The following is a 15,606-nucleotide window of genomic DNA, read 5'->3' on the forward strand; positions in this document are numbered from 1 at the left end:
GGGGGGGCAGGACAAAAAGCCACGGGTGGCCTGCAGCTAGCACTCTGGAACCCTCATTATCACTTGAACCAAAGCAATTTTACTTTTTTCCAAGAGTTTTACTCATCGGCTTTTAGAAAAAGGATTTCTCTGCTTAGTTTGAAAAAAGAAAAGTTTGAAAACCACTGGTCTAAACCATCCTCTTGCTATTAGATGCGTGTTTTTCAAAGTTTTTTTTTTTTTTAATGATAGTCTGTTATACAATAATTAACACTTCCGTGTACATTGTATGTCTGTGTGTGAGAGAGACACTCTGGAATTATTTCTTTTAAAAACATTCCCAGGAGGTCAGAACATTCCCTGAAAGAGCCTGATGTCTCGATGATGTTGCTCATCTATTGAGCAAAGGTGCTGCACAGCGTTGCCAGGCTAGAGGAACCACCGGCTCGACCACGGCTTTCCTAGCATTATGTTTTGCCATTAAAGAGAGGAGGAGCAGCTTAGGTTGTCAGGCCAGGTGGTGGGTGACAGTTCTGATGAGAAGAGCCAACCAAGATTTGCCCCAACCCTCGGTGACCACACCATGTCAGTAGGTCTGTCCCACTCCAGGACCCTTTTGCTGAAGCTGTAAATGTGGATACAATTTAGTTGACGGTGCTAGAAGGGCCCAAACTGAAACCTTCTGGAAGGCCAGGAGTTCAGAGCAGCACGGCTACTGGTGCTGGTGGGGTTGAGCTGCCATTCATTCATAGCCAGTAGAAAACCCTTCTTTGCAGTAGTGATGGTAACAAGAAACTCTGAGTTCCAAAGGAATGTCTGAATCATTTCCTTTCCTTGGTGATTTCTCCAAGCTTCTACTGAAGCCGAATCACTGGGCCCAAGGAAAACAGAATGACAAGTTAATAATGCACCCAGTGCAGCCTAAGTAGACAAAATGCACATTTGGGAGTCTTCCCTTAAGTGCCTCTGTAATGACGAAGCTGGTAAGACTGTGAAGGCAGGTAAGGGATCTAGTGAATTTTCCCTTTTATGAGAAATAAAGCTGACATGTTTTAACTGCCTAGGTGCCAGGTACTTTCACGTAAGTTATAATTTAAACTATCAGCCATTCGTGGGCACCTGCAGTATTCCCCGGGCTTTGCCTGCATTATCCTTAAAGATCCTTACGACTTGTGTGTCCACGTAGGTTCTGTCATGTCCATTTGCTGAGATGAGGAAATCAAGGGTAAGAGGCCTTGAGTGGCCCACCCTACCCAAGGTCATATGGCCTAAAAGTAAATGGTACATTGTAAGTCAGAATACAGGCTCCAGTCTGCCTGACTGTGTCTGTGGCACCTTACTGAGTCAGTCTTTATCCCCTCACCCTGAGAAAACTACAACCCAGTAGAGCTTAGCCTTTTCTGTGTAAATGATTTAACATGCCAGTCATGGCTCAGCAACTCTGGAATCCGACTGGGTCGTTAATATCCCCTCCCAGCTGCTCCCTACAGGCCACGGCCTACACTGGCCATGCATGGCACTCAGTACAGCAACACCGCCCTTCAGGTGTCTCCCATGCTTTCCTCCAGGGAGCCAAAAGCCCTAAACAAAGGAAAAAAGCCCGTGTTCCTGTCTCGGTGTCCCTTGTCAAGGGCCTGCTTTGTGTGTGGTATTGGGGCAAGAGGACCAGTGGTAATCCAAAGAGCCCACAGTCCAGGGCAAAGGGAGGGATGTACAGCAGACACGCGCTTGGTTATCAAATCAGAGTGGATGGGGCCCTGGAGCTGAGGGGCAGCTGACTGGAGCTCTGATCTCAGCAGCTGTCAAGAGGCCTGATGGGAGCCTAGGATTAGTGCAGAGAGGTGCTGCCTTGGAAATCCAGCATCCCATGATCCGGGAGGAGCTCTGTGGCAAAGAGCAATGGGCCCAGGGTGAGGCTGGTAACCATCAATGTTCTCTTGATCCTTGGGGGTGGCACTAAGGGGCATCACATTTTGGATATCTGCTCACAGTGCCTAGAACGTGGAAGAAGACGCTCTCATTTTTAAATTCTCTTTCATTTCAGCTGTTCATGCCAAGAGCCTGGTGGCCATCCTACATCTGCTGGTTGCTCTGTCTCAGTATTTCCGGGCACCCATCCGACTCCCAGACCATGTTTCTATCCAAGTGGTTGTGGTCCAGGTAAGATAGGTACCACAGTAAACATCTGTGCCTCTGAGGAGTGGTGGAGGCTGAGTTCCGTGAGAGGCGGTGAGGAGGACAGCTGAATGAACGCTGAGTGAGCCTGGGCGTGCCGGATGTTGGAAGGCATGTGCGTGAGCTTTCTAACGCACGTTGCTTCCCCCTCGCAGCTGTGCAAAGGATGCAAGAGCACGTGCTTGTGTCCTGCATCGCCCTGTGAGGGCTGCATGCTGTGGTTTATATGTCTTTGCCTGGAGGTTGTCTGTGATGTGTTGTTGAGGGTATATGGTACGTATGTGAGGTGTATGTAGAGGAGTCAGGGGGAGCAATATATGTGTATAGTATCCTGCAAGCCATGGAGAATCACAACTTTGATTAAACAGAATGATGGCCGGGTACTGGGGGAGACAGCTAGAGAGTGTGTATACATGTGAGAGAGACCCCGGCTGGCCATACTGCTACATGTTGAAGGCACTGCCACTTTTTACCCACCCACAGAAGCACAGCTGGGATCTCCAATCATCTTTCCCAGACTGTTGGATGGAATTTCCATTCACATATGGTTGTGTAATTTCCACAATGTGGGTGTGCTCTCTCCCCGTGACTATCTCGCTCTGCTCCTAACCCCATTAAATACTCAAATTCAATTTTATTTTCCAACTTTATACCCATTTAGCAAAAGGTCATCATTTTGTTTGCTTGTTTCTGTTCTTTTCCAAATAAACATGCAACAGGGGAGAACTCTCCATATGAGCAGCTCCCTAGATACCCAGGGTGATCTGGGGTTCTGGAATACAGAATGCTCTAGCAGCCCTGCCATCCCTTGCTGGGGGAAAGCCTGGAGGGCAGGCAAATTGTGCCTGATCAGGCCAGGCCAGTTTCCAAGACAAGATGTGAGTTGAGCTTTCAGGAATCAGATGTTAATAGGCACAGAGGACCAATTGGTCGGTTGTGTCCTAATAAAAAATATTTATTCCACACCTCTGGGTACTTAACTCTGCTAAGCATTGAGAAGGTATAACAGAGTTCTGTGATGCTTTGGCCCTGCCTGCCAGAAGACAAGACCTCAAATAAGCAGCAAAAAGGGCTGTCAGAATCCCACAGACAATGCAGAGGTGTGTTGCACAGACACTGAGGGCCTCTGACTGAAAATGCTGATCATCCTCATGTCTTGGGCTCTTCCTTGTATCAAGCAGGGTCCTGGGCATATTGTGTATGCTATGGCCATGTGGTCAACCAACCACAGCATCCTAGCAACTCCCAGGCCACCTGGAAGATTTAATTTTTTTTCTACTGCATGAAGTATTTATAAATTTTTACATCATCAGTAATCAGAAACATTACATATAGTTATATACACACGTGCACATATATAATTTGTGGTATGATGCTTACTTTTCTGACTGATTTTAAATTTTTTTTTTTTATTGTTGGGGTTTCATTGAGGGTACACAGAACCAGGTTACACTGGTTGCTTTCGTTAGATAAGGACCCTCTTATAATTGTGTCCCGCCCCCAAAAAGTGTCCCACACCCCTTGTCCCCCCACCCCCCTCCTTCCTTTTCTCAGCTCTCCCCATCCCCCAACCCCACCACGTACAGCGTGTAAAATCGATTTGTTTTTAAAACCCACAGTTGGGGAGGAAGAGTTGAACAGGTGGAGCACAGAGGACTTTTCAACATATGTCATTATATGTTTGTCAAAACCCAGAGAGTATACGGCAGCAAGAGTGAACCCTCATGTCAGCTGTGGACTTTGGGTGACAGTGACACGTGTTAGCATCCATTGCAGGTTCATCAGTTGTAGAAAGCGTAGCACTCTGGTGCAGGACAGCGGGTGAGGCTGTGGGCGCAGGAGGTAAATGGGAAGTGTCTGTTACTCCCCTTAGATTGCTATGAACCAAAAACTGCTCTAGAAAATAAAGACTATTTTCCAATAAATCATGGTTCCTGGAGCAGTCCGTGAAAGTACTTTAGCGAGCACACATTACCGACATTGAAACTTTGTTTTTCCCTGAGCAAACATGCTGTCATGATATTCATTTATAGCTCTTTTATTGCTAGTGGAGATAAATACTTTTATGTAAATTGCCCTTTTGTGTCTTCTATGACCGTTCCTTCCAATTCTTTGAGTATTAATTTATTGAAGATCTTAGGATTTTTCTTATCAGCCTGGATAAACAGCCTTCTAACAGAAATAATAAGAGACGTCTGTTGGAACTACTACAGACAAAACACAATAACTGTAATTGAATTGCTGAGCAGGGGAGAGGGGCCTCCTATTTTGGAGCTGTGGTCATCGCAAGCCACATCTTAAGCCCGATTTTGAGCTCAATTATAGGGCATCAGGAGGCTGCTGTTGGTTTAATTTCTCCTGCAGGCCGTATTGTTAGCATAAGGGGGGAAAGAGGACACATCACATAAAATGGCATCGGTGCACGTCAGGTTTTCTGGGGTGTTTTACTTTATCAAGTTGAATGGGCACAGAAGCAGGCCTGAGAATTGGTGGTGAGTCACAGATGAACCAAGGCAAGAACTCTCCAGGGAGCAGGTAATGGACAGAGGTGAATCAGGATGCCGCACGAGGGGCTATTTAACCCAGATTTCATTTCCATTCTGTATAAAAGCATTTAATTCTACACCAAGTTGAAGGTGAGGTTTTATGTCTGTGAATGGCCTCACAAGACAAGGACACAGATTCCATTAGCCACATTTGAAAATGTTACATGTGTCAGGCCTGAATTTGGAAGAAGTCCTAACTTATCTTCACCTGGTCCCCCTTTAAATGGTATCCATTTCTTTTCCTCCTTTACTTCCTTTTTTGCTCCACTATGTCCATTCTTCTTCACCTAATCCAGAGAGACTCTCCTTCCCCAGCTCTGCCTTTCCCTCTGTAAAAATATTGTGCAAGGACGCTAATTTCTGTGGTTATTGGGACTAGGAAGGAACGTTTCTGGAAGTTTTTGCAGGAAGCTCAAGAAAGCAGGTTTCAGCTGACCCACTAGCACTCAAAGGCTCCTTCGTACTATTCGTGGCAAACTTGAGGAAGGTGAATTCACTTGGACAACCATCTGCCATGTGACCAGTCTTCAAAGTGTCTGGTACAAGCTATGTAGGGACGGGAGAGAATGAACCTCCTTCCTCATGCCAATCACAAAGTCTTCCTGAGCCTTCATCCTCCCTCACTGGCTCTGGTGCCACACAATGAGGTTGAAAACCTCCTGACTGGCCCTCAGAGCTGCCCACCGACTAATGGCGATCCCTCCCTTCTGAGCACATTTGTGCTGTCCCATCTCTGCCTTTTGGCTGGGGCCATTGCTCCCACCAGAGTGACCTCTCTCTGGTGTCCTGCCAAATCCCACCTGTCTTTGAAGTGCCACCTCTAGGACCCCTACCCCGCAGAGGGGCTCCCTGACATTCCCAGCTGAAAGCACGTGGTCAGTGCTTCCAGATCTTCTTTCAACCGAAGATCCCAGCCACATTCAGCTCTTCCTCTCAACATAAGACAGCCACATCTCTTAGCAGCCAGCAACACTTTCAAGGTTGAAAGAAGATCCTGTTAATAATTAGGCTGGGACATCGGACATAAACCAGGACCGTTTTAGGGAAACCATTCTCACATGCCTGCCTCATCACCCCCTTGCCATTTGGCTCTAAGTTCAAGAGCAGAAACCACATCATCTGTTCCACAGTGTTGTTCTGACTCCGTCACAGAGCCTTGTACTCAGAAGGCACTGAGTGATAAAACAAGAAAGAGGATGAGTTGATGGGAGATGGGCAGGTAGGCGTATGGATGGATGGATGGACAGATGGATGGATGGATGGACAGACAGACGACTGGATGGGCTTTAACCATCCAGAGTATTTAACCTTTTCTGGGAGAGTAAGCCACTTACCTGAGTGGGGACTGAACTACTTATTTAAAAGCTCCCATAGTTATCAGTTAGAAAAAATCCCTCTGCCACTGTCTGCCTCCAAACTGGCCTCTGTTCCTCCACCCAGCCCCCCGGTTTAATGTGTTTCTCCACTTCCCTCTGTGGCCCCAGCTGGAGGGCAGGCACACCCTGGCCTTCCATTTGGTTTATTGTGGATTACTCCAGGAGGCAAATGGTTGGCTTCCAGCAGAATGTCTTCCAATAAAGAAAAGAAAGATTCACCATCCAAGAAGCAGCCTACTTGTTTGGACTAAACACTAATTGCACTCACATCCTAATGGTACAGTCCAGTCTCAGAAAGTCAAGGCCTGCTTTCACTTCTAGCATTATCTCATCTTGGGTGCATTTAACTCCGGTGACTCTCTCAATGTTAGGAATGCTCATCCATGTTTCTGTATTTTCCTAAAGCATATTTTTCTCTTCTCCTCCCAACCCCTCTCCCCACCCCCATTTCAGAAACGAGAAGGAATCCTCCAGTCTCGGCAAATCCAAGAAGAAATAACTGGTAACACAGAGTATGTCAACACCATTGTTGCCAGCGATTCTGTAATGGAACACAGATGTTTCTCCGAAATTCATCCATTTGCTGATATTTAGTTTTCATTTATTGGGATTGCAGGAGGGATTAGACTTCAGCCAATGATTATAGTTTAGCCTTTTCCATGCATTCAAAACATGACTCTCCATGCTTAAGGTACAAACTTGGGTGGGGAGTGGGGGAGAGGGAATTAGCAATGATTGAAAAATTCTAATTTTGTGGCACTCCAGGAAAAAGTGCACCCAAAAAAGCCAACCAGCATGAAATCGTCATGCCATAAACACTGGGTTGAATTTAAATTGTTAACCTTCAAAAGGACGTTTTTCTTCCATTTCTGAATCTGATTTGGTCATGTGCCATGACCCAGAAAGCCCCTCTCTGCAGGACAGTTGTCTTTTGGTTTTGTTGGCTTTTTCTTTCCATTTACTTTTAGAAACTGGGATATCAAAACCTATCAAAGCCATGCCACAGGGAACGAGAGTTTTGTTCATAAGCAGAAAGAACAGGCTGGCATGGGACAGGTTCGGGATCATCAGCAGGCCTGAGCCGTGACCCCACCTAAGCCTGACCATCAGCTTTCAGCATCCACAGTTGCCCCAACTTTCCTCTGTCCCACTTGGACAAGGGCAGCATAGTGAAAGGAGCAGGGACCCTAAGCCATCCTGACTGAGTTCAAGTCCAGGCTGTTCTGTGTACTTACCAGATCAGTCCCTTAATCTGTCTCACCTCAGCTTCCTCACCTCTGAAGCTGGACCTTTATCTCACCCAGAAAGGTAGTGAGGATTCAGTGTGGCCACAGTTACGCCTTCCTCACTGCTCCTCCTGCCTTTCCCCCTTCTGAGCCTTGTCTAGTTTCTAGCAAATTCTCTCCCTCTCCCCAGTGAGGGATGGTGGGTGTCCAGGGCATCCCTGGTGGGAACACATTTTGCATGTGCCTTAAAAAAGAAGTAGGAATGTGGACATTTCAGGCCAAGGGTAGGACAGAAACATAGAGTGGACCTTCCCAAAATGCCCAGTTTGTGGCCTAGGGACACCACCATCAAGCTGCCTCCATGTCACCCCAGCAGCCAGTCTTACAAGACAAAAAGCCAGCGATCTTCAGGGGACACCAATTTTTGGCCTTGGTTTTCTGAAGGGTAGGAGGAAAAGCTTCCCAGGTAAGGCCTATGAGGACAGGAGCAGCATCCTCACTGCTCTCCCCCCTCCCCGTGCTGGGCTCACCTGCACCCACTATTTCACACTCTGGAAAAGAGGGACCAGAGAGGTGCAAGGCCTGGGAGAAGCTGTCAGATTGGAATATGAAGTTTCAGATTCTAGTACAGTCTTGAGCTGCCTGTTAGGCTCTCTGTGGCCCCCTCTCTCCCCCATCTCTGCCACAAGACACAAACATGGAGCAGCCTCCCAATAACTACAACATGGTACAGTCTGTGAAGCCGTCTTGTATCTATTGATAATAAGCACATGAAGCCGAGATTACAACCCTACAATCCTCCCATCCAAGACCACATCCTTGGTCTATCCAACAGCTCCTTCCAAGTTCATTATCTTTCCAGTACCCAGCAAGTAGTCATTTAGTAGGTGACAGGTGTACAGGCATACTGACATAATGAGAATCATAATGAGAACCAAAACGTGTTGAGGAAAAATCGTCTTAAGCATCTACTATATACTAGGAAATATGCCAACATATCCTCAACTTCAAGGTGAGAGACTTAGAGCCCAGAATAGTTCAGTAGCTTACCCAAGGTCACCCATTTAAAAAAAAAAGCTAAAACCTAAATGATTTCTAATGCTTGTATTCTTAATACTTTGCTGTTTCTCTGCAATAAGTGTGGTTCTGGTTCCTGCTGTCTTTGAGAAGGCCAACCCTGGGTCAGTGGCCAGTGCATCTTGGTGAACAGGACGGACAGGAGAGGGGCAAAGCTGCCCTCCCTAGGCAGTCGTCCACAGCAACCTGGGCAGTGAAATTCCCACTGGGGAGTTACTTCGGCTCCACTCCTAGGATTCTCTGTTTGGGGATCTTCAGCCCCTAAGTCTAATATTCTTTCTTGCCTTCGAGCAATCACATGATTTTATTTAAGGCAAGAAATAGGCCTTTAAGCATCACCATACCAGGCTTTGTGCTATCACCAGTATATCTGTGTAGCAGAGGAAAATAATAGGTGGTGAAGTCTCAATGGTTGGAGACTGCAGAATAAAATGCCAACATCAGGAGGCTTTTTGAGCTCCTCAACCATGGACAGGATGGTGGTAGGCAGGGTAGGGGTGGGCTTCCAGCAGTGACAGAGGGTCCTCAGAGGACTGGCCTCTTATAAAAGACCAAGAAAAGAGTCTCACTGTTTTCTTTCTCCTTTTCCTCCAGGGCTCTATCCGGGAGGCATGGTGAGTTGCATAAGATTGTCCTCTGGCACTGGTGGCTGTGGTGGAGCTCTAGTTAATACTGCAGCAGCTGGGAACGGGCTCTCAGCTTGCTGCCTGGATGTGTGTCTGCCCAGTCTGGTGACACAGCTGGTTGGGTACAGAGGACTGCTTGCTGGCAGGAAAAGATCTGCAAAGTGACCAGGCTTTGACCTGGCCAGGGCTACTGGATGGGTCCTGGGTGTTTATAGGGCACCTGGGCTCTGCGCATGTTGCAGAAGTAAAGAAAGAGAGGGATGAACACAGGGACTGTCCCCTCCCCACTCTGCCCAACCTTTCTAGAGGCCGTCTTCTCCCTCTGCCTCCTCCACAGCTCCCTCATCTCCCATTTCCCAGGACTCTGGGTGTGTGCAGGGTCTGTGAATGTTGGAAGTCACCATCACCTTTCTGGGAGTCTCTCACTTGTCCATTGGGGCGAGAGTGGGAGAAGGCAGGCTCGGGGTCACAAACCTCAGAGCCCCAGGTTCTTCTTGGAGATTTTTCTTCTTCCCTGCTTCAGAGGCCCTCCCTATGTCACCTTCTGGCTCTGAGAGCAGGAGCAAGGAAAATCCCTGCAGGGAGCCTGATTCTGCTGTCTTCTATGATCCTGGTATTTACTGTGGCTAAGATTTTGAAATATTTCAATCATGCTAAAAACAATTCAGAACACTAGAGCACATCGTAGTTTACAGAGTACATGCACACACATTCTACCTTTCATCCTCAGGACAAACCTGGGAGAGGGTCGTCTTTAAGACGACCGAGCTGTGAAGAGCTGTTTGACCGAGATCACTCAGGGGGAAGCGCTCACGTTCTCTCCCGCAGGCCCCGGTTCCCACGGCTCTCCCGTGCGCCCTCTACCAGCATGATTGTCTTGGGTGTTCTGGTTTCGAAAATTAGGGGGTGAAATGGAACTGTCTGACAGAGCCCTGCGCCCTGCCCCAGCCCAAGAAAGGTTGCTGTGTGTACACGTGCATGCGCGCACACACAAGTGAAAGGCCCCAAGGGTAAGAACCAGCCCCAATCCCAGACTCATGTTCCTAGCACAAGCTACGCCCCCAAATCTTCCCACCCATACACCCATAGGGGCCTTTAAATGCTGTGGCCCGGAATGAGCATGCGCTCCACACTCTGTTTTCCTCTTTTTCAGAGCGTGATGCCTTTGACACCTTGTTTGACCACGCCCCAGACAAACTCAACGTGGTGAAAAAGGTGGGAAAGGGGTGCCTGGGAGGGAGGGAAGGAGGAGGGGAAAAGCTCCAGCCCCAGCAGGATGTTGGGGAGACCCACCCCTGTGGCTTGTGAGCTCTCTGCAGACACTAGCTCTCCCCTTGCCATCCGCCCACCCTTCTCACTGGAAGCCTGTCCAGTCCCTTTCTTCTCCTTTCCTCTCCGCCAGGATGAGCACCCTGTCTGCCCACCCACGCTGACCTCAGACTTCCCTGCTGCTCACACAGAGTCCCCTTTGTCTTCTGGCCCAAACCTATACTGAAGGAAGGATGCAGTGGGGTCACTGCATCTCAGGCCCCTTCCTAATTGCCCTCTGGCCCCTGTCCCTGGGCTCAGATGCTCCACCTGTCCTTCTGCCTCTCTGGACTTTCCTGTTCCTTTCACAGTCTTGACTCACATGGGACCACAAGGCCTGGAGCCTGTGACCCTCCATGTGCTCTCAAGGGCCTTTGCAGGGGGGCCTCCTGGGCCCAGCACTCTGGCCGGGACTGGTCCCGTGCTCTCCCCCTGACCAGGCCCCAGGGCAGCACAGGGTCTGGCACTGGTGCTAATGAGTGCCCATCTCAGCGCCCACTGTGCTTCTCTTTCAGACGCTCATCACCTTCGTGAACAAGCACCTGAATAAGCTGAATCTGGAGGTCACAGAACTGGAAACCCAGGTGGGGACAGCCCCCAGCACAGGTGGGGCCGGGGCCCTGCTCGATGGCCGCTGTTCCCAGTACCCCATTCTGACACCACAGCTTTCCTTGCTGAAGGGGATATGAGGGCACCAGGATCTGCTCCTCCTGGAAGGGGTGAACTAGACAGAATTTCTGTCTAGTTTTCCTAACTTATTTGGAAAGTTGTAAAAATGAATGGTCATACACTCTTCACCTAGATGTACCAACTATTAACACCAAGACACATTTTTTCTCTTTCTACCCCTAAATACTTCAGCATACATCTCTTAGAACAAGTACATTGTCTTGGATCTCCACAATCCAAATGTCAAAGGCAGGCACCTATAACATTGCTGTAATACACTAATCTATTCAGATTGAAGCATATGAAATTGCTGACACTTGACTGCCCTTAACCTACTAAAATGGCAATGGCAATGGCAATGTCATAGTCAGAAAAAAATGCTAGATTTTGCCAGTTGTCCCAATATGCTCTCACACGCTGCATTTCATTCTCACATCTCCATAGTCTCCTTGACCTTTCTTGGCCTGACACTGACCTTTTGGAAGCGTGCGAGCCAATGGGTTTATAGAACGTCCCTCCGTTTCCCCCCTCACAGTTAGATTCAGGCTGTGCCTTCCCACTAACAGCCCTCCCTGGGTCAGGCTGTGCTCTTCACAGGCCATCACAGGAGGACACACATCTGTCCGTGAGCGCCATTCCTGGTGATACCGGTGATCACGTGCTTTAGATGGCATCCACTGGATATCCCTGCTATAGAGTTCTTCTCCCTCCCTTCACACTCAACTAACCTCGATCGGGGAGATACTCTGAGACTACCTAATGCATCCTGTTTCCCAATATCCTTTTATTCCTGGAGAGTCTCTGTATCATGGTTTTTTCTGGAGCACGTGGGCACCTCCTGCTATTGTTACTGACAGTCGCCCAGTCTGTCGCTGAGCTCTACCTGAGAGTCTCTGAACTCTGTGGAAGGAGCTTCATATACTCTTCCAGGAAATAAGAAATGTTCTATAAACGTGACGTTTCCTCCAGGGAGCTAGAAAGGGCTCTGGAACACTCACCTCAGTTTTCAGGGGCAGGGTTTCCATAAAAGGGGGTCACTGCTGAGCACATTGGGTGTCCCCACCGAGTTGGCAGAACCAGCCATTTGGGGTGGGAACAGCCTATGTTTTGCACTCAGAGCTGGGGGTAACCCTAACCCTAATCCAAGGTCCCCCGCTGAGCTCACAGATTGAAGTCTTTTACTCCCAACCCATTCCAGCGATGGCCCAGTTGCTTAGCTCCCACCAGGAGGGCCTTGATTTTAACATAAATTCTGGGGTCTGTTCTCCTAAGTCATGGGACGAATTGTGCTCAGGTCCTACCCACCTGGGTTGTAGGCCTGATAGCTGGAAGCAGGAAGGAACTGGCCCTAGAGTGAGCCTGTGCTCAGGTTCTTATGTTTTTATTGAAGGCTGAAGGCCATGCCAAGCAGGCACCTAGCTTTGAAGGCCACGCCAGCCACCAAAGCCATCTGAGAAGACTCTAGACCCAGCCTGCACTTCAAGCAATCAAGTCTAGTCCTTTTAAGCTTCCTCAGATGATTCTAAAAAATTGGGCATCTTAACTCTAGCAACTGTTGTTTACACCCATAACATTTGGTGGCCGGGCTTCTTTTGAATAAGTCCTAGAATGTTGGATGTGCATAGACCCCTTTGTCTTTGCTCAGGCCATCTCCATTCCTGGACACCTGATCTTCCCTAAGTTTGCTCATCCCCCAGATCCCCACTGCTTGCACAACCTGCCCTCAGTGCACACTCAACTCAACCTCCCTTGAGCAAAAGACCTAGAGCCTCTGCACTCAGCCCAGGAGTCTCCTGTCCCCATCTTCCCAACCCATCTGGCCTCTAGGAAGGGACTGGGCTCAAAGCTCTTGCCATGGCCCTCTCTGCCCATAGGTCTGCTTTGCCACTAAAAGCTGGTAAATCATGTTCTGATTACTTGGGGTTTTCCCCAGACTTTAATAACAACAGTTAATATATATTAAGTGCTGCCTACATGCCAGGAAGATTACAGGCACTTTACACATAACAACTGCTTTAGTCCTAACACTAACCACATGAAGTAGATAGTATACTATTATCACCCCCATTTTACAGATGAAAAAAATGAGGTGTAGAGAAGTTATATAACTGGCCCAAATCACACAGCTGCTAAGTGGTAGCACTGCCTGGGAAGCCGGGAGGTCTGACTGCAGAGCCCAGGCCTATAACAGTGCACTCTGCTGCCTCTCGGGGATGATGAGGTGAGACGTGAGGAAGGACGCCAGGCACTGCGTGATGCTGGAGGCCTTGCTCTGCCCAGTAGCCTCATGCCGTCCACCTTGGACCTCCTCTCCCTCTACCCGACACTGGCCAGTTCCTCATCCCGAGCCCAGATGTGATCCAGTTGGTGTCCTCTCTGATGCCCTCACTCAGAGTGGGTGATCTTTCTCAGTCTCACTCAGGCCAGTCTACTTCCCTTCACCAGAGCAGCCGCCCAGTGCCCCCACACTGGTCTCCCACCAGAATTTGGTTCTCCTCAAGAGCAGGAGCCATACTGACCCCACCCTGGTCCCCATGCCCAGGTCAGAAGTTGGTGTACAGTCTATGCCCAATAAATGCTGGATCCACTGACATCAGGTCCATGGGCTTGTGGCTCCTGTGTTAGATCAGCCAGACGTGGAACAGGCCTGCTGCAGAGCAGACCTCCCCACCTCAGGCCACTGCCCCTTACTCCCAAGCAGCAGCCTGCCTGGGGCAGCAGCCCTCAGCAGGGACAGCACCCTGGCTGGGGCTCGGCTGGGAGGGAGCCAATGCCTTCACTGGGCCTCTCCTTCCAGTTTGCAGATGGGGTGTACCTGGTGCTACTCATGGGCCTCCTCGAGGGCTACTTTGTGCCCCTGCACAGCTTCTTCCTGACCCCAGACAGCTTTGAGCAGAAGGTAAGAGAAAGGGACACCAAGGGAAGCCCCTGGCCCACATCCCCTGCCTCATCTGTCCAGACCCCTGCCAGGGTTTTCTGCAGTCGGAGGTTCCCATTCTGATGAGAGCTGAGCTGGGAAAGAGCCATCTGCAGGCCACGGAGCGTCCTGAAAGCCTTTCCCTTCCCCTAGACATGTGCTCCTGCCAGATGCATATTCCTGCCTCGTGTCTCCCCAGATGTAATGGGGAAGGTGACTACTGGAAGGCCACGCTCAGCCTAATTCTAATGGCCTCTCATAGGCTGTCACATCCTGCTCAGCAAACCAGAGCCTTTGGTCTAAAGCAGAAACCCTTCTCCGTGTGATAAACACATCTTTCCATCAGCTCCTCCCAAACACGTGCACTGACATCCCCAATTCTGAAATTCTGGCAGCTGAAACTCTGTAGGACAGGAAGATAATTTGTATCTTCTCCAGGAGAACCTGCCCAGCATCAGGCTAGGTTCGGCAGGCTCACACTGCATGTGGCCTGACCGTTTCTGGAGCTGTGTTTCTCCTTGAAATTAGCTGAGTCCCTACCCTTCCGGCTCCACCGCCAGGCCCCTTCAACTCCCAGTGGCCCCAGGGCCCCAAGTGTCAAGGAATGAATGTGCATGACATATGCCCTGTGTCTCTCTTGCCAGGTCTTAAATGTCTCCTTTGCCTTTGAGCTCATGCAAGACGGAGGGCTGGAAAAGCCAAAGCCACGGCCAGAAGGTACTTTGCTCTTTCCTAGGTTTGTGACAACAGCGTGAGTCCTTCTTGCACGTTATGCTCAAACTTGGTAGCAGAGGGAAGTTTCTTTGCTGAAGCCTCTTTGCCAGGGAGGTAAGACCTGGTGCAGCTGCTCAGGGGAGACCAGGTCCTGGAGGCCCTTTGTGAGCTGGAAACCCCATGGCCGGGGAAAGCAAAATAATGTGAAATCCCACCACAGGGTCATAGGGATCAGGGCCTGACAGGGTGCTGCTGCAGGAACTGCCCTGTGCCTAATTTCCAGGTTCTTCTGTCTGAACTGAGTGCTGACCTGCCAAAGAGCCATGTCCCTGCCAGTGGGGGTGGAGGTGCAGGGCAGACAGCCCCATGCTGAGAACAGTCCCGCCTGCACTGACACAAGCCTCTGCTCCAGAACGCGTCGTCTGGGGGGTTTGGGTTACACATAGAAGACAGGGGGGTGGGGCATGTCGAAGGAACAAAGGCTCCAGCAGCCCTGGCGCACTTGTGCTTGGAGCGAATCTGTGCATCTGCGAGCAGAGGACACGTGCTCCTCTCAGGAGTCTCCTTGTTACAGCCATCCTCTCTCTTCCCTTACCTGCTAAAGTGTTCCGTTTACCAGAGCTGGTACTTCAGCGCTACGTTGCAGATAATTTTCTATGTACAGCACATCAGAACACTGAGAATGCTGTTCACAGCCCTTTACCTTGCACTTTCCTGATTATTTAAAGACAAGGGGACACAAGGATGGTGGCCTCTCATATCCTGTTACTGCCTCTGCTCCAGGCTCTTCTGTCCAGACCTCCACATGGAGAGGACCGTGCTCTGGTCTAGTGGGCCTGAGACCCTGTAGATCATGACATACCAAGGGGGGTAAGACCGCCCCTGACCCCAAGGCAACTGCAGCTGACCAAGGAAAAGAAAAGGTGCACTCAGTCACCAAAACAGAATGACAGTCATGGTAATTGCTACAAAAGAGGAACAACTGGGCTCGGC

At 49.5% G+C, this 15,606-nt stretch overlaps 1 protein-coding gene across 1 annotated transcript in view; it reads left to right on the top strand.

The window, feature by feature from the left end:
- The window catches only part of PARVA (parvin alpha), a 160,706-nt gene that overhangs the window by 134,069 nt on the left and 11,031 nt on the right, over window positions 1-15,606 (top strand). The window contains exons 6-12 of the mRNA XM_003781109.3: window positions 2,024-2,139; window positions 6,530-6,588; window positions 8,974-8,993; window positions 10,159-10,220; window positions 10,829-10,897; window positions 13,780-13,881; window positions 14,544-14,616. Coding sequence (XP_003781157.1) covers window positions 2,024-2,139; window positions 6,530-6,588; window positions 8,974-8,993; window positions 10,159-10,220; window positions 10,829-10,897; window positions 13,780-13,881; window positions 14,544-14,616 — 501 coding nt within the window. The remainder of the gene's footprint in view (window positions 1-2,023; window positions 2,140-6,529; window positions 6,589-8,973; window positions 8,994-10,158; window positions 10,221-10,828; window positions 10,898-13,779; window positions 13,882-14,543; window positions 14,617-15,606) is intronic.

This window comes from Otolemur garnettii, unplaced genomic scaffold (genome assembly GCF_000181295.1).
Source record: "Otolemur garnettii isolate 467f Iridium unplaced genomic scaffold, OtoGar3 scaffold00001, whole genome shotgun sequence".
NCBI classification, from domain to species: Eukaryota; Metazoa; Chordata; class Mammalia; order Primates; family Galagidae; genus Otolemur; species Otolemur garnettii.